The following is a 27,811-nucleotide window of genomic DNA, read 5'->3' as shown; positions in this document are numbered from 1 at the left end:
TGCATTTCCAAAAGGGAAAAGCTGTCCATCATAATTGACCTGTGTGAATGTATTAGATGATTCCTAGGTGCTTTTTTTGAAGTATGAGAGACCAGAGGACCACCCCAATACCCATGCTGTTTTATTTGATTTGTCTTTATTATTGCTGTGTGGTATAGGGAATGAACCTGGGGCTTTACACATGTAAGGCATGAACTCTATCAATGAGCCACCTCCCCGATCCTGACCCCTAGATCTTTCAACTCAAGTTCTTGTGGTTCTGTATGTGCTGTTCTGTGCCTGTCCCACATATGTTCCTTGCCATTCCATCACTATATGAGCCCCACCAATTGTTTTTATATCTATCCTACAGGGGCTGATGTCTTTATAGAAATGCAATGTTTGCTCTTCCACTTACTGATTATTAAGGTGAAGAACAGTTATTCACGACAATGAGAAAAGTTACCTCTCCTCACTCTCATCTGAAACTCTAGCCTCCTCTCTGTTTTACTGTTGCTGGGAAACAGCCAGTGCAGAAGGGGAAAAAACCCTCCCGGAATGAAGAAAGCCCTTCATCCTTGGGGAAAGCAGGCTTGGCTCAGTCTGATTCACACACTGAGAAGCCCTGCTTACCCAGTGTTTCTTGTTGCATCCCCAAGGATCCATTAGCACTGGATTTTTTGGCATTTGTGGCTGACAGAGCTGGCAGAATTGAAATCACCCAGGCCTACCAGCTCCAGCCCACTGAGAGTAGGATTTTAGTGGAGGCAGGCAGTGTGTGTACCCTTCTCTGCTAACTGGCCAGAAACTACTCCCACCCTTAGCTGAAGCAATTCAGTCAGAAATGACCCTGTGGTCTCCACTGGATACTGTCTTCAGTAAGGCAATTAGAGTCCTTTCTGAAGACATTTTAATTATGACAAGAGGTACATATTCCAAATAGTTCGAATAGTTCTGTGAGGTTTGCAATAAAGCTCTTAGTCCCTTGCCCTAATCCCATATTCTTACTCCCTAGAGGGAGTCACTTTCAATTATTCAGTCTTTTGACTGGTAGCTAGCTCAATAAACTCAAATACCATGCTGACATGGCAAGTTTTTCAGTCTTAGACATAGCCTATGGATTTCCCTACTGTAAACAAATATAGAATTTAGTTTTCTGATGCATACAAAAATACACTCACATATGGCACATGTACATACACATACCCATACTTCTCCAACTTATAGTTATGTGGCAATTTTCACTGACCCGGTGTGTATAACATTGTACATTTACTTTGAGATCATAGATGAGATACCTACACTGCTAAGTTGTATAGAACACCATGTTTTTTTCCCTCTGATGTAATTCTTTCTAAGATATAAATAATTAGTCTCAATTTTTGTCACTCAGCTATATATTTAACTATCTGTAATTTGTTCCCAGACCAGAACTCTACTCAATGGCTTCAAAACTCATGGAGTAATCTGTTGGTTTGTGTCTGTCTCTGTCTCTCTGTCTCAAAAAGTCTCCTGGAGGCTTCACCTTCTTCACTTTATGCTCTTCTTCCTAGTCTGCTTCCAGCTGCCTTCATATATTTTTTCCCTAGCTAGTATACTGAGGAGTCTCCTTCATTCTCTTGTGTTCTTTTTTCCCTGGTTCATTCTCTTCCTCTCTCTCTCTCTCTCTCTCTCTCTCTCTCTTCTCTCTCCCTCTTCTCTCTTCTCTCTTCTCTCTCCATCAGGATTATTGCTGGGGCTCAGTGACAGCACTATGAATCCACCACCCCCTGGTGTCCATTTTTTCTTTTTTTATTTCTATTTGATTTGTTACCACAGAAATAAATTGAGAGGGGAGAGAGAAAGAGAAAGGGAGAGAGAGAAAGATAGACACCTGAAGATGAGTGGGGGCTTGAACTTGGGTCATTCTGCATAGTAATATTTGCTTTCAGTTGGGTGTGCCACCACCCAGACTCCCTTCCCTCTTCTCCAGATCCTATTATCTCACTCTTCTGATTTACTTTCAGATATTCCAGTAGCTTCCAGAAAAGGAGCCTGGAATTGAGATAACCTTGGAGAAAAAAAAAATTTCAGGGCAGGCAGTGGTACAGCTGGTTGAGTGGCCATGTTATAATATTTTATTCTCTCCAGGCACATCCAGGAGAGGAATAGTTTTCTCTCCACACCTTCAGCTCATCTGTCTATTGCCTTCTAGTTTTTGACATCACTATTGAGAAAGTCTGCTAGTTTAAATTAAAATTTTTAGTTTTTAATCTATTTTTCCTCTGTGGAAAAACATTTAGGTTTTTCTTCTTTCCTAAACATCCTGAAGTTTCATAAAGTTGTGCCTGAACATCCTTTTTCATTCTAGAACGTCAGGTCTTTCAGTTTTGGGAGGTTTTCACAAAAAAAATTCCCTAGTAATTCCCTCCCCTTCACATGTTCCTCCCTTCCCTCCCCCTCCCTTCCCTCCCCTTCCCTTCCCTTCCCTTCCCTTCCCTTCCCTTCCCTTCCCTTCCCTTCCCTTCCCTTCCCTTCCCTTCCCTTCCCTTCCCTTCCTTTCCTTTCCTTTCCTTTCCCTTCCTTTCCCTTCCCTTCCCTTCCCTTCCCTTCCCTTCCCTTCCCTTCCCTTCCCTTCCCTTCCCTTCCCTTCCCTTCCCTTCCCTTCCCTTCCCTTCCCTTCCCTTCCCTTCCCTTCTGTTCTTCCCTTCCTTCCCCTCTCCTTCCTTTTCCTCTCCCCTTAACCCCTCTCTTCCCCTCCCTTCTCCTCTCCCCTTAACCTCTCCCTTCCCTTCCCCTCCCTTCTCTCCTCTCCCCTCCCCTCCCCTCCCCTCCCCTCCCCTCCCCTCCCCTCCCCTCCCCTCCCCTCCCCTCCCCTCCCCTCCCCTCCTCTCCTCTCCTCTCCTCTCCTCTCCTCTCCTCTCCTCTCCTCTCCTCTCCTCTCCTTTCCTGAAACACATCCTTTATGTACCTGCTGGGTTGGGGTTATCATTTTTGTGCAGAACAGCGGTTTTGTTTGCTGCTTGTTGTTACACATGCATCTTTTCTTTCTTCTTACTTTCTCTGTTGTGCTTTCTGAAATATTCTCTCAACTTTTGTTTCTCAGTAGTGAATGTTTCCTTTATGCAGTTGTGGTTTTGATTTTCAGTAACTTATATATTTTCCCCCTGAATGTCCTTTGTTATGTTCTCTTCCTGGCTACAGAGCAGCACAGTGTGTGAAGTGGTTGAACTCACAAACTGGAACAGCTGACTGCCTTGGTATGGAGTGCTGCTCACCTGCTCAACCAGCTAGGAAACACTTGAGAAGCTACTTAAATCCTGTATTTCTCAGCTTCCTCTGCTGTAAAATGGTGACAATAATGCCCCCTCACCAAGTCTCTCTGTAACACTGGGAAAGTGTCCAGCAGCTAGAGAGTGCTCTGTGCATGTCAGCTCTTAGTATTGCAGATGTGATATCTTCCTATCTTCTCCACTTTCTGGAGGTTTTAGATACACTTTAAATGTTTTCCTACCTTCTGTCTTGTTCCTGCAGTCTTTTTCTGTTTATTTCAATCTCTTTCTTTGACATTAAAGACGGTTCTCAAACATCTTATGCTATTTTAACTGTAGGCATTTAGCAAGCAGGTAGGAGGCTCAATGGGGCGGGGTACAGGACTTGCATGCATCAGGCCCAAGTTCGATACCCAATGTTTCAGGTAAAAGAATAGTACTCTGGTCCTTCTTTCTTTCCTTCTCTCTCTCTCTCTGTAATAAAATAAATCATTCAGGAATTGGGCTGTAGTGCAGCAGGTTAAGCGCAGGAGGCACAAAGCGCAAGGACCTGTGTAGGTGTAAGGATCCCAGTTTGATCCTTGGCTCCCCACCTGCAGGGGAGTTGCTTCATAGGCGGTGAAGCAGGTCTACGGGTGTCTATCTTTCTCTCCCTCTCTCTGTCTTCCCCCTCCTGTGTCCATTTCTCTCTGTCCTATCCAACAACAATAATAACTGCAACAATAAAATAAGGGTAACAAAAGGGAATAAATAAATAAAATAAATGTTTAAAAATAAATAAATCTTTCAAAATCAGTTGGAATTCCAATGCTACTTGGATGCTGTGTGATTTTCACTGCCTTTGAGCCTGATTTGGCCTCACTAAGCATTATTTGCTGGCCGTATCATGTTAGCTCCCTCACCTCTAAGAAGGGCATATATTAGGCTATTCATTCTCTAGCCTTGGGGAACCTAAACCAGGCAGTTAGTGTAATTAGGACTGAGCCAGGTTAGGGGCTCAGGTCCTCTTGGGCACTGTGCCATGACTGTCCCTTAGGCCCAGTTTTCACTGCTTGTACTTACTTTGCTGTGTCCCTGAACTGAAGGCCCTCTCTAGACACTCCATGCCTGGGGTTGAGGTTGACAGCTGTCTAGATTTTATAGAATGAAAGAGGAAGTTTGGAAATCTGTTTCTCCTGCTGACATTGAACAAATACTTTCATTTGCAGTCTTACACATCATCTGAGATTTTTCCACTTTGGGTACCAGCCTACTGTGGGTTCCACCTTCTCTGCCATGTTAAATTTATTCCCACTGGTTTATCTGCTCTCTATTGCTAATATGCTGTGGTCATTTCCCACTTTATTATTTTTTTCTTTACCCTATGGAAGGTTTCAACTGTTTTTTTAATTGCTTTACCACTGGTTTACAATAATAAAACATTTTAAGGGTACTTGCTTGCCTATGTGGGTAGGTAACTTAACGCCAAAATTTTAGTGTCCTTTGACCAAAAAGACACCTCTATCTAATTCTCCATTTCTTCTCTATGTTCCCTATGATAATCATTATATTTTACAGTCTAAGAAGTTAAATGTTTTCAAAGTTTTAGTTACAATTTATATATGAGTGAAGCCATCCGGCAGTTCTCTTGCATTTCTTAGTTCACTGAATATAATCACCTCAACATCCATACCTAAAGATATGATGTCATTTTTTAAAACTACTGAGTAGTAGTCCACTAAGTACATATTCCACAGATTCTTTTATTTTATTTTATTTATAAAAAGGAAACACTGACATAAGAGGGGTACAACTCCACACAATTCCCACCACCAGAACTCTGTAATACCAACCTCTCCCCTGATAGCTTTCCTATTTTTTATCCCTCTGGGAGGATGGATCTAGGATCATTATGGGATACAGAAGGTGGAAGGTCTGGCTTCTGTAACTGCTTCCCCACTGAACATGGGCGTTGGCAGGTCGCTTCATACTCCCAGCCTGTCTCTCTCTTTCCCTAGTGGGGTGGGGCTCTGTGGAAGCAGGGCTCCAGGACACATTGGTGGGGCTTTCTGCAGAGGGAAGTCCAGTTGGCATCATCTTAGCATCTGGAACCTGGTGGCTGAAAGAAGAGTTAACATGTAGAGCCAAACAAATTGTTGACTAATAATTAACCTAAAGGCTGGAATAGTTCAGATGATGAGTTGGGGGGGTGTCTCTGTTTTGTAGATAGTTAGTAGACCTATTTTAGTTATATTCCAAAGGGCTCATGACTATACTAGGTGCTTTTTTTTTTTCTGAGCCTGACATCTGATTCTTTATCTAGTTATCTGGTGATGGACATCTAGGTTGATTTCATACTGTGACTATTGTGCACAGTGCTTCTATAAACATTGGGGTGTCCATATCCTTTTGGATTAGTATTTTTTATTATCTAGATACTTAGGAGTGGTATTACTGGATTTTAAAGTACTTCCATTTGTTGTTACTGTTGTTGTTGTTATTGCCTTGTCTTTCTGTGCCAGGATGACTGAGATGTTCTCTCTCTCTCCTTCTCTCTCCCCTTCTCTCTCTTCCTCTCTCCCTCCCTTCAGCAGCACAGAAACTTCTTTCATTGTGGTGGGGGACAGACCTGAACCTGTGTTGCACATACAGCAAAACAGGCACGTTATTGAGCTGTTATTTTGATAGCACAGTATTACTTTTTTCCTTTACCTATTTTTTTGGAGCCACAACTTTACACATACATGATTTCACCACTCATAGGACAAATTTTTATTCGAATAGAAAAGTGGAGGAAGACACAGGGAAAGGGAATGACATAATAGCACTACAGCTTCCCTTGATACATGGTACAGGAGTCCTTTTAATTTTTTTTTTACCTAATAAAATGCAGTTTGCTTTCTAATGTATATTTTTACCTTTTTAAAATATTCCTTGTTAGTTTATTCAATAGCAGTAGAAATCAAGAGGGAATAAGAATTACAGAAGGAAAGAGAGGGAGAGAGGGAGAAGGGGAGGGAGAGAGGGAGAAGAGGAGCGAGGGAAGGATGTGGAGAGAGAGAGAGAGAGAGAGAGAGAGAGAGAGAGAGAGCTACAGCACTGCTTCATTGCTTTTGAAACTTTCCCCCTACAGGTAGGGACCAAGGGCTTGAACTGGGTCCATGCACACTGTAACATGTACACTCTACTGGGTGTGCCACCACCTGGCTCCAGGATTCAGTTTGCCTTCAGTCATCCTTCTGTTACCCTACTCATGGGGTTTCAGAATGAGGCATAGATGTGTTTATCCAGCTCTCTTTATAGTGACACTTCTCAGTTCGTCTCTAGTGAGTCTGGGATAATGCAGAACTGTACACAGTGAAGGCCACATCCAGATTATTAATAGATTCCCTTAGTCTATGAAGATGCTACTGCTAGTCACTAGTAAAGTGTTTGGAGGGGGCTTTCCCCTGACCTAGAGACACTAGGTGTGTGATCAGCACCACAGCTCGTGGACAGTTCTGCTGTGTCCAGTCTTGCTTTCCTGCTACTGCCCCTCACTGTGCCCCCACAATCATGTCAGCTGAGGCCTCTCCTTTCAACTCCTCCCCTGGTGAAGAAAACTTGCTCTTACATTGTGTGCCAGACTTGCACTTCATAAACTGGGCTACTCCGTGCAAATAGTGGGAAGCATTTCTTTCAAAACACTGGGATGGGATGTTGGTTTCCATGTCCATTCCTCATATGAGTCTGAGTGGCTACAAGGCAGTTATCCTGCCCCTTTGCTCCTCATCCTGGATGTCAGTGTTGAGCATGGGCTATAGTAGGTGGACACTACACCAATGGCTGAATAAAAGAGAAGAGAGTCACCTGGTACCAGGATTCAACCAGTCTTGACTGCTGTAGTCATGACTTCTAGCCAGCATAGCAAACCACTGAAGGAATCCATTCCATGACTAAGGCTCTGAGCAGCCTGAGGTGGGCTGCCACAGCTGGTCTGTAGTACCTGGGGGTCTTCCTGAAAAATGACATTCCTGCTATGCCTGCCTCCACATCCTGTTACCCATCTCCTGAGCCATATGTTTAGCAACTTACATTCAATAAATCCAGCCGCAGAATCCGATTATAGCGAGTCTGGTGATAGTTAAACTCGATTGCCAGGGAAATAGAGTTAGAATCCTGAACTGTTTTAATGTATTGCAATGGGCACTTGGAGCGCCCACTCCATATGGCACTGACTCTGCTGATCACACAGCCCTCTCACCATGTGATGGGCTCAGTTGGGGTCAGTGACGAGCATGGGGAGCAATGTGTCCAGGCAGGTGGCCCCGAGGGGCCCTGTTCACTTTCCCTTGTTTCCTCTGTGTTATGGCCCCACAACAGTTCAATGGGCCAGGATCAGTCAGGCTTACATCCTTACATTTTTAACTTGGAACATTGATATTTACCATGCCAGCCCCATTCAGGGCTTCAGGAAAGGCAGAGACAATACTGGGAAGAGAACAAATGCCTCACATAAAGGTTAGTGGAGATTGTTCCCATGCCTCCAACAGGCAGGGATGTGTGTTGGAGTGGGGGCTCTTTTATCTGCACCAGCTCATCTGCTGCCAGCTGTCACAGCTTCGAGGGGTACCCATTAAGCTGCTGGGTGCCCAGTCAGAGGCAAGAGAGGCTGGTGAATCTTCAGTGTGATATTTCCCTTCTCAGATCATTCTGCCCCCAGAATATATCTGAGCACCCCCTTTCTTCTATAGACTGCCTATGGGTGTTCACTCTTCTTTGTCTTGGCAGGAGGAAGTGACTTCCTCTCTCATCATTGAATAAAAAAATCCCCTCAAGACAACCCCCTTTGGGCTCACCTGCTCAGGCTATTACAATAGAAATTGTGCTGTTCCTGGGGCAGGGGATGGCCTGGCTTAAGGTCAGGGCATCCTTCACAAAAAAATCACCCCGTTTAGATCTCTAGAAGACTTACCCCCCCTTAGGCTCCTGGCTCCAGCTTTTGTGATGCTTTCAGAGTCTATTACAGAGAGGCTGATGTAGGCACGTTATGAATATGAACCCAGTTCACAGCACCGTTCTCCCTACCATAAAGGGGGCATCCATGTAATATTCACCGGCATGCTGGAGACAATAAGTCGGCTTTCCTCTCTGGCTCCTCTCCCGTCCGCATGGAGAGGAAGCAGGCTGGGGAGGAGTGAGCAGTCTAGCTTAGAAATGACTCTGCAATGTGGCCTCCAGAACTCATGGCCATTATTATGTGTGTTTGCCTTGGGACATGTCCTTGGGGGCATTCATCCTTATTCTCAGCACCCTTTCTATCTTGGTTTTACCTTTCTGTTTCTTTCTTTCTGAATTTTTTTTAAAGTATGAATGGCCAGGAGATAGGATAGAGCCTGTCCATACATATACTGTCTAGACTTCCTCCCCTTCTTATAGACCCACGTGGGTCTATAAGCACCCCACCAAGGATCTGGTTCTTCTTGAAGATCACTATGGGATGTTTGCCATTTCCCTTCACTTGTGATGTTCTTTGCACCTAGGCATGTGAGAATGTCACAGCGCAGGATGTTGGAGCTCTTTCATTCTCTTATCTACCTCTTCATACATTTATTGTGCAACTATTGTGTGCATGGAACTCATCTCTCCTATGGCATTCCTTCTCAAGAGATTCCTTATCATCATAAACCCCTGACTTAAAGTCTCTTCCTCCTCCTTTTTTGCCTGGAATAAAGTAGAGGCATCAGAAGACTCACCTTTGTGCTTCACTGTTTGCTTTTTTCTTTTCCAGGGATTATCTCTAAAGTAAGGAGGAAGCTTTTCTTCCTTGAAATGGTAAATCCTTGAATGCCTTCGATTCACAGATTAGGCAGTTGGGAAAGGCCTTTGGAGACCCAGTCCTCAGATATGTGAGGCAGCCTCATCCCCCCACCCCCAGCATTATATTCTAGAAAGTCAGGGTATAGGTCTCCTATATACTCTGTCTCCCTTTTTATTTCTTTAAAAGTGCTGTTTATCCAGAATGTCTTCTTTGTGAGAACAATGAACATATCCATCTGGCTGACTTAAGAAGTGGGCCTTTTCTTCCTCTATAGGTTCATGATTATTTATTAGCATCTTCATATAGTCACCAGTGAGAGCTTATGATAATTGTCTCAGGCCCCCAGATAGAGCTGGCGTGGGAGACCCATGTTCACTGTGCTTGATTTCCTGGACAGTGTCGGGGCCTCAAGTTTTCCCTGAGCTTCTAGTCACAGAGGGCTAAAGTTCTCCCCCTGCACCCCCAGTCTCCTATTCTTACTGTCTCTGTTCCAGGGCTGCTGGGTTCACGTGTCACCAGTAGTCCCTGACATTGATGGAGGCAGGTCTCCTGGCCACTGTTCTAGAGACGGTTGGGCAGGAGAGTCTTCCTAGTGCACTTTTCCTCTGGCAGATGGTGCTGCCCTCCTGTGGCCCATCTCTCCTTGGGGATGGGAAATCTGGGCAACCCATATCTATACTCATATCTACATCTCACCTCCATGACCTGAATCAGGCTTGTCAGAGAATCTATGTTGCTCTTCTCAAGCAGACACTCTTATTGTGTTCTTTGTCAGCCAGAGCATTGCACAGCTCTGGATTATGGTGGTGCTGGGGATTGAACCTGGGACCTTGGGCATGAAAGATTGTTGCATGAACTGATGTGATAGCCCCTGCTTACCCCCATGTTCTTTTTTGAAAGGGCTTCCAGATAGATGTCTTGCCTTGCAAGGTAGAAAAAAAGTATGGGAACTGCAGAAGACTCTGAGACCACGGCTGAGATTTCTCTCACCCTGGGATAATTAGAGGGATAAGATGGTGGCTGCTATCACCCCAGCAGTGGGAAGTTTGAGGCTGGCTGCATTCTCTGGGGTGGGCCTCAAAAAAGTAATATATGCCCTAACGTGTGTGTGTGTGTGTGTGTGTGTGTGTGTGTATGTGTGTGTTACCTACCATAATGCAGACATTTTATTTGGTGAGATTTGTTCAATGCCCACTCTAAATCATTGTGTGTGTGTGTGTGAGCATGTGTGTACACGCATGTGCACACATTTGTATTTATTGAAAAAGGAAATAAGACCCTTACTCTGGTTTATTGGGTGTTGTACTAGAGATCAGGAATCAAATATAGGGACTTTCACAGGCAGATTCTGCATTCTGCCTATTCAGCCACCAACCTGTCCCATAAAGTCCTGGCATATTTTGTATCCCATTAATATAATGAATTTTTACACCTTTTACCGGGAATGCCATTGTTTAAAATAGTTCCTCATGCTGTTAGATGTAGCCTGAATTTTGGAGGATCTAAACAATATCAAAAGACTGTTTGAAATGTATAGAACTCCCATATTTTCTCTCCTCTGCCACTCTTGTTCTTGCCATCAAATTGGTCCAGATCACTTGGACAGTGGTCACACTGTTGTGTGCACTAATATGGCCTGGTGCTTCAGTAGTGTGCTTTCCTCTTCTCCCACTCTCCTTCTACCCTGTATCCCCTCCCCCACCCCAGAGAGCTTAGATTAGGGAACTTTTTATTCCATTTGCAAAGCTGTCAATTCTCATGAGTCCAGCTGAAGCCCTGAGCACCCTGTCTGTCCCCTGGGTGTTTAGAAGGGCATTTGCATATTTTCTGAGGAGCAGAGCCCTAAAAAGCCACCATGTCAGTCTTCATCGATACCCTTCGGGAGTAACTGGAGTGGAAGGACAAGGCTCATTGTGTCTCCACTTCAGATTTCCTTTGATGCTGGGAAATGGGGAGTGGAAGGAGAGTGTGGAGGGCAGAGGAAGACAGATGAATGGTTCATGGAGGCTGAAGTGGCAGATTGAGTGAAAGCACAAACACAGACAGACAGATGGATTGATAGATGGGCCTGAAATGTAAATAGGAGAGTTTATCTAAGCTACTTAGATTCTCCCCACTTCTTATCTCCTTCTATTTATCTCTCTGCCTGGAGCAGGGATTCAGGGACTGAGAGGAGAATAGATAGATCCCAGGAGGAGGGTGTGAGATGCCAACCAACCAGGGAATACTCAAGAAAGCAGAGCACCCCAGGGGCTTGGGGGCCAGGAGACCATCCTGTCCCCTCTGTGTCCCCAAATAAAAATACAATCCACTTGCAGCCAGAGAAGGGCACAAGGACTCAGGCTGCTACCTCTATCCCCTTGCTCCACACACGCACACGCCCCTCTTCAAGTTCTGGACTCAGACCTCCAACCCCTACCCCACCCACCCTCATGAACAGCACTGGGCTGATCAGGAAGCTGAGAGAGCAGGCCGCAGTGCCAGCATACACTCTTATCCCAAAGCCTTGCTTTAAATTCCAGTCAGGCTCCCAGGATTACAGCAGTAAAAGGCTAAAGGAAGAGGAGAGAAAAAAGAGAAGGCAGGCTCACCAGCCTGGCTGTGCTGGAAAGCTGTCAGCTGTCAAGTCTGCTTAACTGACAACCAGGTCCCCAGAGTCCCAGGAGTCTAAGTCTGCCCAGAGGAGGGGAGAATTGGACCAGGCTGGGTTGGGGTGGGGTGTGAGATTGCAACACTCTTAGTGAGCTTCTCCACTACCCCCCGAAGATGGGGACATAGCCCTGGGAGACTCTATAAGGTGTATGTGTGGGAGGGGGAGGTGCCAGGTATAGTAAGGTGTCAGCTCTGGAGCCATCCTGGGCAGAAGTTATCACTGGGTTAGGGCAGCTGTGTCCTGAAGAATAGAAATCAGACCAGCTCAGCACCTTTTATGAAGAGAGGGTCTGGAGTAGGGGCATGAAGGGCAAAATGAGGACATTCAGAGCTTTCCAGAGCCCAGTACAGGCCCTGCCTCTGATCCTCCTCACGTTAGTCTGAAGTGGGGCAATCTCTCTGGGGCCTCTCTTGGCCTCCCCTTTCCTTACTGATGCATGCTGGAATCCAGATCCCCACCCTCTCTTTTTCCTGCTCTCTGCTGTAACCTAAATCCTAGGCTTGCAAGTTCATGTTGGTCAAGGTCATCTTAATGGGGGTAAGACATAGTTGGGCTTGATTCTACTTGTCCTTGGAGTGGCAGTTCCTGTGCCAAACACTTACCAATTCTGTGACCTTGATCGACTCTCTGTTCCCTGCTCATGAGTGATCTTGAACTCATGACTGCTTTCTGCAGAGGAGATCAGCTATAACCCATGGCACTGACAACATGGTGCTCAGCAGACATTGCCCCAGCTTTCAAAGTCTAGAAGGCATTGCTCTCCTCTGATTTATCTCTGTTTCCTTGACAGCACTCAAGGTAGCACTTGAAATAGTCAATGAGGCAAAGTAATTGATGGAGGAGCAGTTGTGGAAGAGAGGTATTTTTAAGTTGGATCACAGGATGAGAAGCCCCAGGAACCTGGGCAGGTGGTTAGTCGGTCAGTGTTTGGGGCCTGGGGGAAGAGGAGGTCTCTGTTTCTAGAAGGGAAGCCAAGAGCACTGTGATGTTTCTAGGGGTGTGGCTCACATGCCCGATGAACCCCCGGAATGCATGGCCCATCACAGACTTGATTCCCAGGACACTGTTTCCTGAGTTTTACAACCCACATCTCAATAGAAAGCAAGTTTCTGGAGTTCCTCTACTAATAAGATATTGGGCCTTCCTTCTAAGCAAATCCAGGTAGAGGTCATTTTAGGACTTTGTTCAGTTGCCTTCATAGACTCACTCATGGATGAGCTCAACCAGGCACTGGGACCCCTGCCACTACCAGGCTATAGATCTGTTCTCAGTACATACAGATCTGTTCCTGAGGGGACATACCTCATTAAATTTTGTGACTTGAGTGTCCTGCCTATTTCATCTTTATCCTGGGCATCTGGGGTCAGAGAGGAGGGTTAGAATGGAGTAATTATCAAGTTTCAGAAGACAAAAAGGAGTTTTCCAGGTGACTCAGGGAGAAAGGCACTTCAGGCATAGGCCAGAGTGTAAACAAAACAGAGGGGGTGGAACATGGTTGTGGTATGATGAATCACCCTCCTGTGAAGGTGGTGAGAATCCCGGGTGGGAGGGAGAACATGGAAGGTCTTATGCCAGGAAGCACCTGGAATTTGTCCTTCCAGCTGTGAGAGGCAGGAGACATACATAGTGTGTGCTTCAAACAGAAAAGGGTCTCTAGACATTGTGCTCTCCTGTCCTTGGTCAGGGTGAATCACAGATGCAGGCTGCAAATGCATGCTATTAGCCACATGCAAAGAGGAAAAGCGTAGACTAATTTGAATAATATATTTTATTTGTCTTGCTATATTCAAATATAGTCACTACAACTGTTTCAACATGTAATCCGTATTAAACAATATTAATGAGACATTGTATAGCCTTTCTTACTGCACCAAGTCTTCAGAACCCAACGTGTAATTTTCTGGTACAGCATTTGGTCTGGCCACATTTCAAATGCCCCATAGTCACAGGTGGCCAGCATCTGCATGGCTGGACAGAACATGTCCTCGAGAGAGGAATGTAAATGCTTGAAAGCAAAGGTAAGGGGACCAGACAGTGATGTAACTGGTAAAATGCTACTATAATATAAAGTTACTATCCTCAAGGACCTGGGTTAGAGCAGGTCACCATATGCAGGGAGAAAGCTTCACAAGCAGTAAAGCAGTGCTGCAGGTGACTCTCTTTCCTCCTCTCACCCAATTTCTCTGTGTCTCTATCATAATATGGATTTAAAACATTTTTTAAAAACTATAAAAATTATAAATGTAAAGAAAGAAGAAGGCAGTGGCAGACTTTCACAAGGCTCCAGGGAACACAAGGTGTTTCCTAGTCAGGGTGTTGGCAATTGCAACAGAGAAAAGCTGACAAACTGTCAGGTGATTTTGCTTTCCTTCCCTTCTTTGTCTGTGAAATTGAGATACAGCATTTTTCTTTGTGGGTAATGGAAAGCTGCTAGGGGGTTCAGTGCACATGGCACAAAATGCAAGGGCTGGCGTAAGGATCCCAGTTTGAGCCCCCAGCTCCTGACCTGCCAGGGGAGTTGCTTCACAGGTGGTGAAGCAGGTCTGCAGGTGTCTATCTTTCTCTCCCCCTCTCTGTCTTCCCCTCCTCTCTCCATTTCTCTCTGTCCTATCCAATAATGACATCAATTACAACAACAGTAAAACAACAAGGGCAACAAAAGGGAATAAATAAATATTTTTTTAAAAGAATTTATTAAAAAAAAAGAAAAGCTTCTAGGGGCTCATAGTTAGAAAGAACCAGCCTGGGCTGGAAGAGAACAGAAGCTTAGCAGTCCCTCTCCCCAATGCTCAAGTGGCCTGCTCACTCCAGAAACAAGAACTGACATCCCCCTTGGAAAAGGGGGTGTTGCTAACACTGAAATGCGGCAGCACCCAGAGCATCCTGCTGATACTGGAAGAAATCCCTGCCCAGTCACCCACTGCCCCTTCCCAGGTGTCTATGTTGATCGGTGTCAGGTACAGGGCAGTGGGTGCCTGGCTGGCATGGGAGGCTGGGAGAATGTGAAACAGCCAGGCTAGGGGAGGTTGCAGACACCGGGCAGCAGCCAGCATTTGGCTGCAGCTGTAGAAGATTGAGAACCTGACAGCCTAATTGGTGGAGCTGGAGGACTGAGCAGGGCCAGGCTGGCATGGCCAAGTGCAAGAATGTTCCCTCAGTGCCCACAAGCTTCCCCTTAGATGTATGAGCCCACCTGCTCTTGGGAAATGCTCCTGGCCAAACCTCTGTAAACAAGGCAGGCAGTTTCTAAGTTTCTTGGAATCACTGAAGAGAAAAAAAGACATTTCAGGGAGATGCAGGATATAGCCCTTCAGAAAGACTAAGGGCAGAAGTTGGGCCATGAGATCAGATAGGGCATCTCTGCTCAATGAGAACCCCATGTAGGGCATCCAGAGTATATCAATGAGGCTGTAGTACAAAGACCCTTCTGATCGAAGGCAAGGCCCGCCCACCTCCTAGTCTAACCAAGGTGACTTTCTAAAGAATTTTCTGTTTGTTTACATTCAAAATGGTTGTTTGGGTCAGCTGCAGTCACTGGCTGGGCACTGAGAATCTCCAAATGCAACTGAGTAATTAGTGCCTGGAGTCAGTAAGAAGCTCAGTGAAAGTTCCCTTGGGCTGCCTTTGACTCATTCATTTGCTAGCTCACCCAAGCTAACTGTAGAAACAAACAATCCTTCACTTTCCTCTGGGCTAGTGTGACAAGTGATTCTCTCTTTAGGTCTGCTTAGAGACCTAAAGAGCAGCTGTGCCTCCTGAGGACTCTCCAAGCAGCCATCCCACAGACCTGACATCTCTACACTTCATAGGATAGGATAGGGTGAGATAGAGGAGAATTGCATCTCACCTGAGAGCACAAAGACAGAAGAACATCTGAGGGTTGGACCTAGGAGTTCATTTCTGCCCAGTCTTTTGTAAATTGTTCATGTGTACAGCTGTGTTGAGTTTTAAGAGATTGGGAAATATAGATTCTGTGCCAAGGAGTAATGGAGTAGGGGAGTTATAGACCTTCTAGTAGGTCTTTGTCAGTATCTCTCTTCTCTCCTCCCTTATACTCTCTACCCATCCTCTCCCTGCTCCTCCCCTCTCAGATGCAATTCTCAGAGGATTAAAATAGATAGTCTGAAGCTCTGATTTGATGCTGGAGTTTTGAGAGACTACTGAAGGAAGGGGTGACATTAATTAGAAGGTGCTACTCTAGCGTTTTAGGGTAACTGTTCATCTGGAGAGTGACATGGTCAAGAAGCTGCGATGCCAAATGAACTTCTCTCTTGTAATCCTGAGTTCTGCAGTCTGTGAGACAAGAGAGGAGAGGCACCAGTTAGCAGAGGAGAGGGCTAATGGGCTAGGATAATCATCAGTAGGTGTCAGGCTACCACCCTCCCCAGCTGCACGTGGTGGAGTTTGCTTTATGCCACTGTCACTGTGTAGTCAGACTATGACCCACATAGTCAACAACTGCCACCTCTCCAGATTCAAAGGAGGTCTCGAAACTTTACATCAGGCTCGACCTGACGCTGTTGACTGGCTACGGAAGAAGGGCAAACGCTAGAAGAAGAAAGACTCTGTAGTCCCTACTCTGGGAACCTGAGTCCAGGGCTGCAGGTGTGGAGATCTAAAGACCTTGCCCACTTGTCCCCATTTGGGTCCAGAGAGTGCCAGATAATTTTTACCTCATCTCTGACCTCATTACAAGTCTGTTTCTCTCCTCATCACCTCCTACATGCAGACCTCCAGCACTACCCCAGCCCTACCACTTCTGCAGTAGCTTTTCATTCCCAGCGTTACCTGAGACACACAGTGACTTCAGGAAGTCAAGCTTCAGGATAAGAATCTGGAGGTGGATGGCGCTGGGCTCTCAGCAATTAAGTTCCCCTCACTGGGGTTGGTGGGGTGCTGCAGGTAGTTTCTAAAATAATCCCCACAACAGATGAGTGTGGGACATCCAGAGAAACAGGCATCATCATTGCCTGATGCAGCATTTCTCATGACTGAGATAAGGGCCATGATGGCAATTACAAGGACAATGGGATTGGACAGAGGGTCTCACTGAGCACTGTCAATTTTGGAAGGAAAAAAAAAAAAAGAATGACAGGCTCAGAGGATGCATTAAAGGCACATTTAGAAGAGCCTGAAGGCCTCCTTTTCAGCTTTTAGGAGACCCTGATATCCTACTGCCAGAGCATGCAGAGACCAGAAAGCTAGACTTCATTACTACAGTGGTAGAACTCCAGGGAGGAAGGTGTTCTCTGTCTCAGTCATTCTTGCAGGATGAATCTGCACCCTGGTGATTGTGACTTAAAATTGGCTGAGCAGGTGTGAAGTCCCTTGGCTGGCTGGGTCTTCAGAACCCCCTCACTGCATCAAGAGCACAGAATGACCCTCCTCACAGTGGAGAGGATGAGGAGTTCTCAGATGAGGCTTACACATGGCAAGAGCCATGCTTGTTTGGTTCAGGATCAGCCAGCCTCCTCTCCTGCATACTGGTCTTGGCCACCAGTCCCAACTGGGAATATCTACTAGAACTGAGATTCCAGAAATCAAACAATAGATGGCTAGTCAACTTTCAGTATACTTGCCAATTACAGGGCAGTGGAGAGGTGGGAGGGTAGAAACAGTCTTCTCAGTCACTGGTGCTATAATGACCAAATTATCCACAAACAAAGAGATGGAAGTTGGACCCTTCTCTCATGCCCTATACAAAAAAGAACTCAAAGTGGATCACAAACCTCACTGTAAGAGCTAAAACCAGAAGACTTTTAGGTGAAAGCATGGGTTTAAATCCATGTGACTGGCTTAGGCAATGGATCTTTTTTCTTAGATTTGGCACTGAGAACATAAGGTAACACAGAAGGAAAAGATGATAAGCTGGTCTTCTTTGAGACTTTAAACCTTTCACTTCAAAGGACACTAGCAAGAAAGTGAAGGGGAAAATGCGCTAGATGAGGGGAAATGTGTGTATTTACAAATTCTGTGTAGTTTTTATTTTTGCATATATGTAGTTTGATTGTATGCATATGAGATGTGCTGAGCTGGCAAGTAAATGGTGTGGGAATGACATCTTAGTAAGCTGATACTTCAAAGAGAAGCAGCAAAGAAGGAAGAGTAGGAGGGTAGAATGGAATGTGGAGCAGGCTGCCCCATCATGCATCTGTGCATATGTGCCTGGACACATGCTAGTCCCACATTTTTTTTTTTTTGCCTCCAGGGTTGTTGCTGGGGCCCAGTGCCTACACTATGAATCTACTACTCCTGTACACCATTTTTTCCCTTTTGTTGCCCTTCCTTGTTAATCTGTGTTGTTACTATTATTGCTTTTGTTGTTGTTGGATAGGACAGAGAGAAATGGAGAGAGGAGGGGAAGACAGAGGGGGAGAGAAAGATAGACACCTGCAGACCTGCTTCACTGCCTGTGAAGCAACTCTTCTGCAGGTGGGGAGTCTGGGTCTTGAACTGGGATTCTTAGGCCGGTCTTTGTGCTTTGCACTATGTGTGTTTAACCCACTGCACTACTGCCCAGCCCCTTCCATGTCCCACCTCTTAAAACCACTTTGTTCCTCCCTCCCTGCCTCTCTGCCTCTGAGACTTCAGCATGACTGGAATATAAACTCTGTGCTGAAAAGCCTGATGGCAGCACTGCACTCTGGCTCCGCCAACAAAGAATTCAACCAGGAATTGACTCCAATCCGGAACTTGCTAGAAGTGCACTTAACCTGCACTATTTCAAAGAGACGATCTAATGGGCATGTTAACTAGCCATTCTCTTTGCTACTCCAGGCTCTCTTGCTATAATAAGTTATATCATCACAAAGTGTCCAAAGACCATGTGACCCAGCCTGCCACAGGCCTTTGGGTGATGAGGGATGTTATTATACTGTATTCTTTGCTTTTATAGAGTCTGCATGAGAGCTATCTATTTAAATGGCTTATCTATGTCTCTGCCACAAAATTGTAATGGAAGACCTTTTTCTATTATAGGCCCCTGACATAAGGAACCAGATGATAAATTTCTCTTTGTTTCCAGGAAGAAGATTGTTTCTGTAGGTGGGGAACTTGAATGTTTCTTTTTCCATTTTTCCACCTCTTCCCTTCTCCTTTCCTTTTCCCTAGATGGGAAGCTACTAATGCCATGAAAACAGCTCATATGTATCCTACACACTCCCTGAACCCTTTTTAAATTTTATTTATGTAATAGAAATATAAAGGGGGTAGAGAGACAGAGACAGAGAGACACCTGCAGCCCTGCTTTGCCACTCAAGAAGCTTCTTCCCTGCAGATTGGGATGGGGCATTGAACTGGGTCCTTATGTACTATAATGTGTGCTTAACCAGTCCCGCCACCACTCTGCCTCTACCCTAAACCTTTTATATGCTTTATTTCATTGAACTATCATAACCCTTATGATATACATCTCTTCTGGTTGTGGAAATTGAAGTTGAAAAAGATTCAATGATGTATCCTGTACCTCAAAATTTTCAGGGGGCAGAGAGAGGGTGTGAACCAGAGGAGCCTAATTCTAGAAAGAATTTAAAGCCCAGACTGTGCTTTCCATCAGCTGCATCATCTACTCCCCCCTCCCCTCCTTTCACTTTCTAAGCCATCCACAACATTCTTGAATTAAGGGGATGTACGGACTAAATCCATGTTTGCTTTACTTCCGGCCTCCCCTAGCTGAAAAAGCTCCATAAATAACACTGATTGATTCATTGATTCATTGATTCATTCAAAAGCCATCAGAATTGATGGCTTTTTTTTTTTAATTAATGATGCCCAGGTAGTAATTGCAGAGACTGAAGGAGAGGAGGGCATAAAGGAAAACAGAAATAATTCATTCCTTTTTTTCCATGAGGTGCCCAGGGGTGGCATAGCACCTTAGCTGGCAGGAGTCTGGGGCCTCTGAGAGAGTGGACATTACAGGTGTGGGTTTAATAATCTCATCTGATGTATGCTTCTGGAGAGTGACAGGTACTCTGTGTTCCACTTCGGAACAGATTTACTGTGATAGGCTTGGGGGCATATATATATATTCATTCTCCAGATGGATTTAGCTGGTGTGCTGGGCTACTTTTCTGGGAACACATCTATAAGCAAGCCGGCTCTAGGCACTCAGAATTTTGATCAAGTCTCTTTTCTTTTCTCCCCCTGTTGGTAGATGTAGGTCAGGCTCCTGACTCTTAATTGGTTGAGAGATTAGTGGGTAAAGAAGCAGGTTTCCAAGATTCAGGGCCTCACCTCCTGGCCAGACATGACTGGCCTTTCGGGTTCTTAGCCCCAATACTTCTGGGGAAACTCTTGATTTGGGATCCTGAGAGTTGCAAAGAATCGACAGCAAGAACTCGATTCCCTAAGTAGCCTTCAGCCTAGCAATACCGCATCCCCAGGGAGCTTATCAGAAGTGCATGATCTGCCCCTCCCCCATCTGCAGACTGGGGACACATTGGTGTCAGTACATTGTCCTCTCAAAGGCGAGGCACCTTCTCTCCTAAACAGTCTTCCATGCCACCCTTTGGGGGTTCTTTGGACAGAATAGCCAGCTGCTGGTGGGATGCTCAGGACTAGAAATCAGGGTGCCACCCTGGTAGAGCAAGCATCTTGGGTGGGGTCTGCTACTCTTTGTTCTTTGAAAGGGATGAGGTAGTTATGTATTAAGCCGACTTCCTCCCCCCCCCCCCACCTAGTGTTTGCTATGTCAGGCATTTGGACACCAAGATGGAAGTTTCTAGAGTAACCAGATGGCTCACAGCAGCTGGCATTAGTGGCTGTCTCAGGAGGAGTCTTCTCTCTGCACATGATCACTTGACACCTCACTCCTGGTGTGTGATGCATCTTTACTGACACATCATATTGTACAATTGTTCCTAGCCCAGAACCGTGCTTCCTGGAGTTTGAAATATACCTTCTAGTCTATGACCATACCACTCTGAACATATCGGATCACATCTGATCTCCGAAATATACCTTCTGGCAAGACCTAGCAATTAACACATGGAAGGTGTGCCACACAGAGCCAAAAATTGTGAAAGTACCCGATGGAAAGGTCTCCTTCCTCATTTATAGAAGCAATCCAGGGCCCAGAGAAGTGAGTGGCTTGGGTCACTTACAGAGCTAGGTGGTGAAGGAATCAGGATGAGAGACCAGGAGAAAGAGTCTATAGTCAGGTATGCTACCAGAATTTGTCATCCTACCACTCCAGACCAGGAGTGCAAGCCACAGTTTTGTGTCTTGGGAGGCTTGTTTCTTCTGGAGGGAGTAAGGATAGATTGCACAGCAGAGCATTCCCATGATACCCTTCTCTGCTGTGCTCCCAGATCTTGGCTGCTCAGGTGTTGTGGTCGTTGCCAAGTCTAAGGTGTTTGGATGCCTGTAGACATTAGATTTGTAAAGATATCAAAGCTCTTAACTGGTGATCTAGAGAAAATATCAGGCAATGCAAAGCAAAGGCCAGAGAGATATCACAGTGATCTACACCAGACTTGCACATTAGTGGGTGAGTTTCCAGGCTCAGTCCCCGGCACCACAGTAATTCAGAGCTGGGCAGTACCCTGGGTTCTCTCTCTGTCTCACTGAAGTAGTATTTTAAAAAGAAAAGAGAAAAAGAGAAAGAAATGGGAGGCAGCCTTGGGATTTGGATTGAAGCATACAAGCTTATGGAACCAGAAACTGGCTGCTTTCCTGAGAACTCTCTCCAGCTTCAATTGAAGCAGGTTCACTCTGTGTTCAAACCTTCTCAGGGGAGAAGTCCTCCCCATCCCCCTTTTAGTTCTTCTCACAGTCGATTATCTTCTTGAGAACCAACCCCAGAAAAGAATGTGAAGATCATCCTCCCTCCACCTCTTAGTAGTTCTTCTCTTCTTCCTAAAAAATTGTGTCTTCCCTTCACAATCCCAGGCCCAATGAATTGGGTCCCTGTCATCTTTCCAGAGCCTAAATGTCATTTATTTGCCAAGAGGGAAGCAGATTAGTCTGCTATTCCTAGCTCTGCTTGAGCAAGTTCTTTCACCTCCAAGCATTTAAATCTCTTCTTCCTGTGTCAGAAATGAGTAGACTAGATGACCTTGAAGAAAAAAACCTAGCAACTCCAAAAATCTAATCCTCTATTTTGCTAGTGGATTAGCTTCTAGACTTAATTCTCCCTTGGGGTATTTTAATTTTCATTCAATATATAACAGCAAGAAAGGGCTCTCATATGTGAGAGAGGAGACTTCATGATGAAATTTTAGTTAGGAATTGATGTCTGTGGGACAGGTGGACATAAGAGCTGAGTTCCATTTACTCCTAAGGCAGCTCTGCCCATTATGACAAGTATCTTTACATTTGTACTACCTGTCTGTGAAGTGATCATCACTTATGTTTTTGAGTGTGCTTGCAGAAGTAAGCTTGCAGAACAAAGCATTATATTATTAGCAGCAGGTATTAAATATATCGTTTAGTATTAGAGGCATTAGTCTCAGCATTAGGACAGATTAGCATTTGATATATTCATTCTTAGGGGTTACAATTAAGGCATGAGTTCCTGATTATTATGCCCAGTAACAGAATTGTGATTTGGCTCTTAATTCCACAAAGAGTTCACTGACATTGACAACCCAGGATTCATTAATAAATGGTGATTCTTTATTTTCAGCAGAGTCTGAGCATGGGTAGCTCACATCTTCTGCCTAGTAGAGACTGTTAAGGATACAATTTTGACAGAAGACAGCCTTTTCTTCTTTGGCCAACTCTCAGCCCTGCTTTCTGCAAACCTCTGTACTGTACATGGTTTCAAGCCTCCAAAAGTTTCTTATAGGACACTGCCCACCCTTTACCACCCCTTCCACTGCCTTCCAGAAGCTAAATCTTGGTTCTGTTGCTTTGTTTTTAGTTCTTCTATATAGCAGACTCCCAAGCCCTGTCTCAGAACAGGTAATTAGGCATATATCAGGGAGAGCAGGTGGGATAGAAACATTTCCATTAATATCTTTCAGACCTTCTATCCATATGCTACTTCACCTATACACAGAAGGGCACTTAGATTTGCCAGTGTCTACTAATACTCGTAATGGGAGCTGATGTACCCTACTTCATAGTTTAAACCACCAATGGGCAAGGAATTGAAATCCTTATGATTGGACACATCTCTTTCTAAAAACAGAATGCAGCACACCATCATCTTTCCAGAGCCTTCCCAAGACCCATCTGCTTGATAAGGAGCCATAGCATCTTTCCTGATAACTCAGGAGGTGTGTTCTTCCCAGCGTGGCCTCTGATTAGAAGCTGACAGCAGAGGTCTTCCCCAGTCCTCTTCCGGGTGGGTGGGATGCAAGTCCTGATATCCTGACTTAGTTCCCACTGTGGCAAAGACCTCCATGCCACCAGACACCTGCACGGAGAGCTCTGTGCGCAGTACATTTCTGATTGCTTTATCCCCAGATGCCGGATATTACTGAGCTCGGCATGCCTCTCATTCAGAGGAGACTCCACCCCACACACTTCTGTGTTATGCAGACATTCATCCTCAGAGAGTCCCCAGACTCTACCAGCTATCGTTCACTTCTCAAACCCCCTCGTCAGGAGGAATCAGAGCCCTCCCCCAACTCATAACCCACTTCCCACCTCCATAACTCATCACCAGCCTCCATGGTGAAGACCTCCACCATCCCATCTCCAACCCAACCCACCAGGCACTTGCAACCAGCTCCCTGACACTGGCAGTGACTGATCTAGACAGTGACTGTGCATCCCTAGATCATCCGTCACTGTGCACTTCTATCTGAAAAGCCTTCAAGGGAGTTGTGAGAAAAGACGTGGGGCTGCCTGTCTGCCAAGATTTCATGTCCTTGTGGGTTGGCTGGTGCTGTGATGATTGATTGTGATGCAGAATTGTTCTCTACATGACTATGAGTGTAGAAGTTCTTGGACAGACAGAGATCACCCATTGTTCACCGTCTCCTGCTTCATTTGGGACCAACAAAGGGAGATTTACTCAGGTAGGAAATTTATAGTTTATGAGGATCCTCCCACTTGAATGACATGGGTGTGTGCTGGGAGTGGGGTGGGGTGGGGGGTGTTATGTCTAAGCATTGTACTTAGAAGAGAAATGGGGGCCAGGTGGTGGCATACCTGGTTGAGCACATATTACAATGTGCAAGGACCCGGGTTCAAGCCTCCAGTCCCCACCTGCATAGGGGAAAGTTTCACAAGTGATGAAGCTACAGGTATCTCTCTCCCTCTTTATTCCCCCCCCCCTCAGTTTCTGGTGGTCTCTATCCAATAAATACAGAAAGTTTAAAAAAAAAAAAGAAGCAGGGAAGTGATTCTCCCACACCCAGGGGAGCTCTAGGGGAGAGAGATGCTTATTCTGTGTGGCCAACACCAGACCTCTTTCTCAGGCTGGAAAAGGAACAATCCAACAGGATGGGGGTAACCCAAGCAGCTTTCTTAGTGTGCTTAAAGGGTGACCACAGGTGCAGAGTGGGAAATCCTCTCGATGATGTCTCCAGCAGACATTGGTCCAAAGTGCATTGTATTTTTTTTTCCTTGTGAGCAAGAACTTACATGCTTTCCCCTAAGAGTGAGCAATCCTGGTTTTACGATTTGTGTTAGTAGTCCCACCTTGGGAATAAGGAGAGTGGTCTGTCTTGTTCCTCTCTTCTGTGTCTGACACATACACACACCAATCAAGGCAGTCTCCCTCACACTGATATCTACCATCTTTGGTCACACACACGCATTTAAAAACAAAATCAGGCAACTATATATGCTCTTTTCTCCTCTGATTTCTTCCCTGTTTTCCCCCTTTAAAAAAAAGGGTCTCTTAAGAATATATGAATCCAGGTACATTTTTACTCATATGTTTTTGTGACTGGAGCAGATAGACAAGGAAAACAATCACAAAATAAATATTTTTGTTTTGTTTTTTTAAAAAGAACATTTCCCTATACATCATCTCTCTCTAACTTGGCAGAACTTCTTTCTTGGACAATGGGGGCTGTTGAAGTGGAGGAGCCACAAAGGGAAGTGGAGCTAGTCAGAACCTCCCCCACTCCCGGAAACCTGGGGGTCAGGGGCCCAAGGGAAGGAAAGAAGGGGAGCATGGTGGCCTGAGTCCTAGCATCCTTGCTTGGGGCCATTTCTCTCCCAAGCACTTGGATTGGGGGGGGGGGGGGCTCAGTGTCTAGAAGGACACAGGGAGAGGCAGCATCTTACAAAATGTTGAAAACCAACATTGGAACTGCCCAAACAAGATGACTGTAAGAAATCTGATTAAAAAGAATACAAAAGTGACTCCACAGAGAGGGCACCCCCCCACCTCCCAGGAGCTCCCACCCCTCCCTCCTGCCCCCCTCCTGCATGTTTGAATGACAAAGAATCACTTTGAAAGATATGCATATTGCAGGGTGTGGCTGGTTCTTGTTCTAAATTTCTCCCCTGGCCCCTCTCTTTAAACTGCATTCATTTTAGAAAACACCTTGCTTTACAAATGGGGCTGCTGAGTTGTCATCCCTCCCTGGGGGAGTATGTGTATGCCTGTGCGTGTGTGTGCACACGTGTGCAAAGGCGGTTTCTTTTTCCTTTCCTGCCAGCTCAGTCCAAACCCCAAGGTCCCATCTCCTGAGCACCAGAAGTCTCCAGGGAGTAGCTTGTTGGCACTAAGGTTAACCCAAGCTTGGATGCTCTTTGCACCCTCGTATTCATGTTCCCTGCCCAGTGCTGTAGAGGGCTCCCCATTAGCTACAGAGCTTGCCTGTCTCGTACTCCACGGGGTTGGGCAGCTTGGAGTTGAAAGCCCTCAGGGAGGACTGGATCCTGCCCACCTCGTTGTTGGCCAGCTTGAGCCGATGACGGAGCAGGCAGGAGAAAAGATCCAGCCGGACCTTGCCAGGTGGAGAAAGCTGGTTGACCCTGTCCCGGAGCTCGATGAGCTGCAGGAGGGCCGAGTCCTGGGAACCCTGTGTGTAGGGGTAGTCCAGCTGCAGGATGAGGTCCCGGATGGCTTCAGGGTCAAAGGGCAGGCTGTAGCCAAAGACCTGCATGGTGTTGATTTTCATGTAGCCCAGGTTCTTGGAGGGGTCACTCATCTCCAGAGGCTCGTAGTAGATGGTCTCATTGGAGCTGTCGTCCAGGGACTTGATCCGGCTCCGCAGGTACACGTGGACCGTCTCAAAGAAGGTCTTCCACCTGTTGCCCAGAGTGATGGTCCAGTTTTGGCACTGGGCAGCGGCATCCACAGTAGTCCTCTCCCAGTCCGGGAAGCCACCCTCGTTCACAGGCATGAACCAGCTCTCCGAGTGGCTGCCCCCAAACGGGTTGACGTAGATGGCCATGGCCGGCTCCAGGGTGCTGTTCTTGGTGAGACAGATCTGCAGCGACAGGGCCAGCATGACGTGCACCAGCCCTGGCTTGTATTTGTTGCTCTTGAGTGTGAGCAGCATACGTTTGCGCCACGACGGGTCGAACCAGCTGCCCAGCCGCATGTCATTGCTGATGAAGATGGAGTGCACCTCCAGGCGGCTGTCCCGCTTCTGCAGCAGGTACTTGAGCTCCAGGTCCTGCAGGTCTGTCTCCAAACCCAGGAAGTTGTCCAGGGACTCGGCCACCTCGGGCCGGCACAGCCCCTGGGCCAGCACATAGCCCGGGTTGCAGCTCCCACAACGTGTGCTATTGTCTGGCGCACAGTGTGCGCAGGCGGGCCCTTCCCCCAAGGCACAGGGGATGGGGCCCTGGCACGAAGACTGGTCGTAGGGGCACGTGCAGCTGTGGCTCTGCTCCAGGAAGGTACCGGGGAGGGTGCTTTCAGCACAGTAGAGCAAGGACTGGATCCGGTTCCACCAGTAGGACAAGGACCTTCGGGAGGAAAGAGAAGCAAGGAATCAAGAACCCCCCCGGATGACACAGAGTAGCAAGGAAGGTTATGGTCAGGATACAAAGCTCCCCACTCTCTGCATGACAGGAACTCTCCTGCACCACCCTGGAATGGCCAAGTGAAGCACTGTGTCTGCTAGAGCCACCAGGTATACTTGCCAGCAAACTGCTACCAGAAATAGCCAAGCTCACCCCCTCAAATTCCACTTGATTGATTCCTTCACTTAAAATCCTGCTGGGACAAATCGTGGCCCACCTTGTTGAGTGCATGTTATCATGTACAAGGACCCGGGTTCAAGCCCTCAGTCCCCACCTGCAGAGGGGATGCTACAGGAACAGTGAAGCAGGTATGCAAGGGAAAAATGGCCATCAGAGACAGTTCATTCATAGTGCCAATACCAAACTCCAGAGATAACTCTGGTGGCAATTAAAAAAAAAAAGTCCTACAGAAGCTCTTAAACATCTCATCAGTTCTAAGTCAGCAGATCTTTGAAATCAGGTCTTCTAACAGCTGGTTCACCAAATTGTGTCACCTTCAATCCGTCCCCACATCTCTGTCCCTATGGCTCTTCCATCAAGAGGAGGATGTCAATGACTGAATGGCTCTTAAGACTGGAGTTCTGGGTGGTGGTATTATCTCGACCCTCGCCTCCTCTTCAGATGCACCAGAAGTCTCTTTTAGTCACATCACCCTGTTTTTACACAGGCCACAGCTAGTATCTGAAGTTACTATGTCTGCTTTCCTGTATACAGATCACCTCCCTGCAAATGGCATGAGAGCTGGGATGCTCATCTTCTCAGAAGCCAGCATCCATCCTGTGCATGGTAAGCATCCCCTAATTATTTGTTGAAAAGAAATTAAGTGAGCCCCTTCAAAGCCCTTGCTGGCTTCTCCCATCCATTCATGCTATCCTTCTTCACTGAGTCATGTGACAGGGCAGGGCTGAGGAGGCTTATACCCTGTGGGGTTCCACCACTTCCACCCCTCCTCCATAGTCTGGCCAAGACCTTCTTCTCTGAGGTGGCTTTCTTCTCTAGCCCCTGCTTCTAGACAAAGCTTTTATGTTCTGTGAATATGAATTTAAGTGGCTTTAAGTGGCTGTCACAGTGTTACAATTTTTGTCTCTGTATATTTATTAAGTCTCCCAATTAAATAATCCCTACTGCTTTGTATTAGGACCTTCCCCAAGGAATTCATAAAGACCTGTCCATTAAAAAAGAGCTTAAGAAGTGTTGTGAGTGGGCACCATGTGGCAACAATACCCCCCTAGGTCTGGAGGACTCGGTTGGTTGTCTGTCCCTTCACTT

The 27,811-nt window shown here is 46.1% G+C and overlaps 1 protein-coding gene across 2 annotated transcripts in view; it reads right to left on the bottom strand.

Moving 5' to 3' along the window:
• Window positions 1-24,466: 24,466 nt before the first annotated feature.
• BRINP2 (BMP/retinoic acid inducible neural specific 2) overlaps window positions 24,467-27,811 on the bottom strand; it is a 111,759-nt gene continuing 108,414 nt past the window's right edge. For both annotated transcript variants that reach the window (XM_007531465.3, XM_060197730.1), the window contains one exon: window positions 24,467-26,485. In XM_007531465.3, the coding sequence (XP_007531527.1) occupies window positions 25,369-26,485 (1,117 nt within the window). In that variant the 3' untranslated portion in view covers window positions 24,467-25,368. The remainder of the gene's footprint in view (window positions 26,486-27,811) is intronic.

The sequence above is a fragment of the Erinaceus europaeus genome, chromosome 9 (assembly GCF_950295315.1).
Source record: "Erinaceus europaeus chromosome 9, mEriEur2.1, whole genome shotgun sequence".
Classification (NCBI taxonomy): domain Eukaryota; kingdom Metazoa; phylum Chordata; class Mammalia; order Eulipotyphla; family Erinaceidae; genus Erinaceus; species Erinaceus europaeus.
The sequence above is the reverse complement of the archived record's forward strand: the minus strand, read 5'-3'. Positions and strand labels throughout refer to the sequence as shown.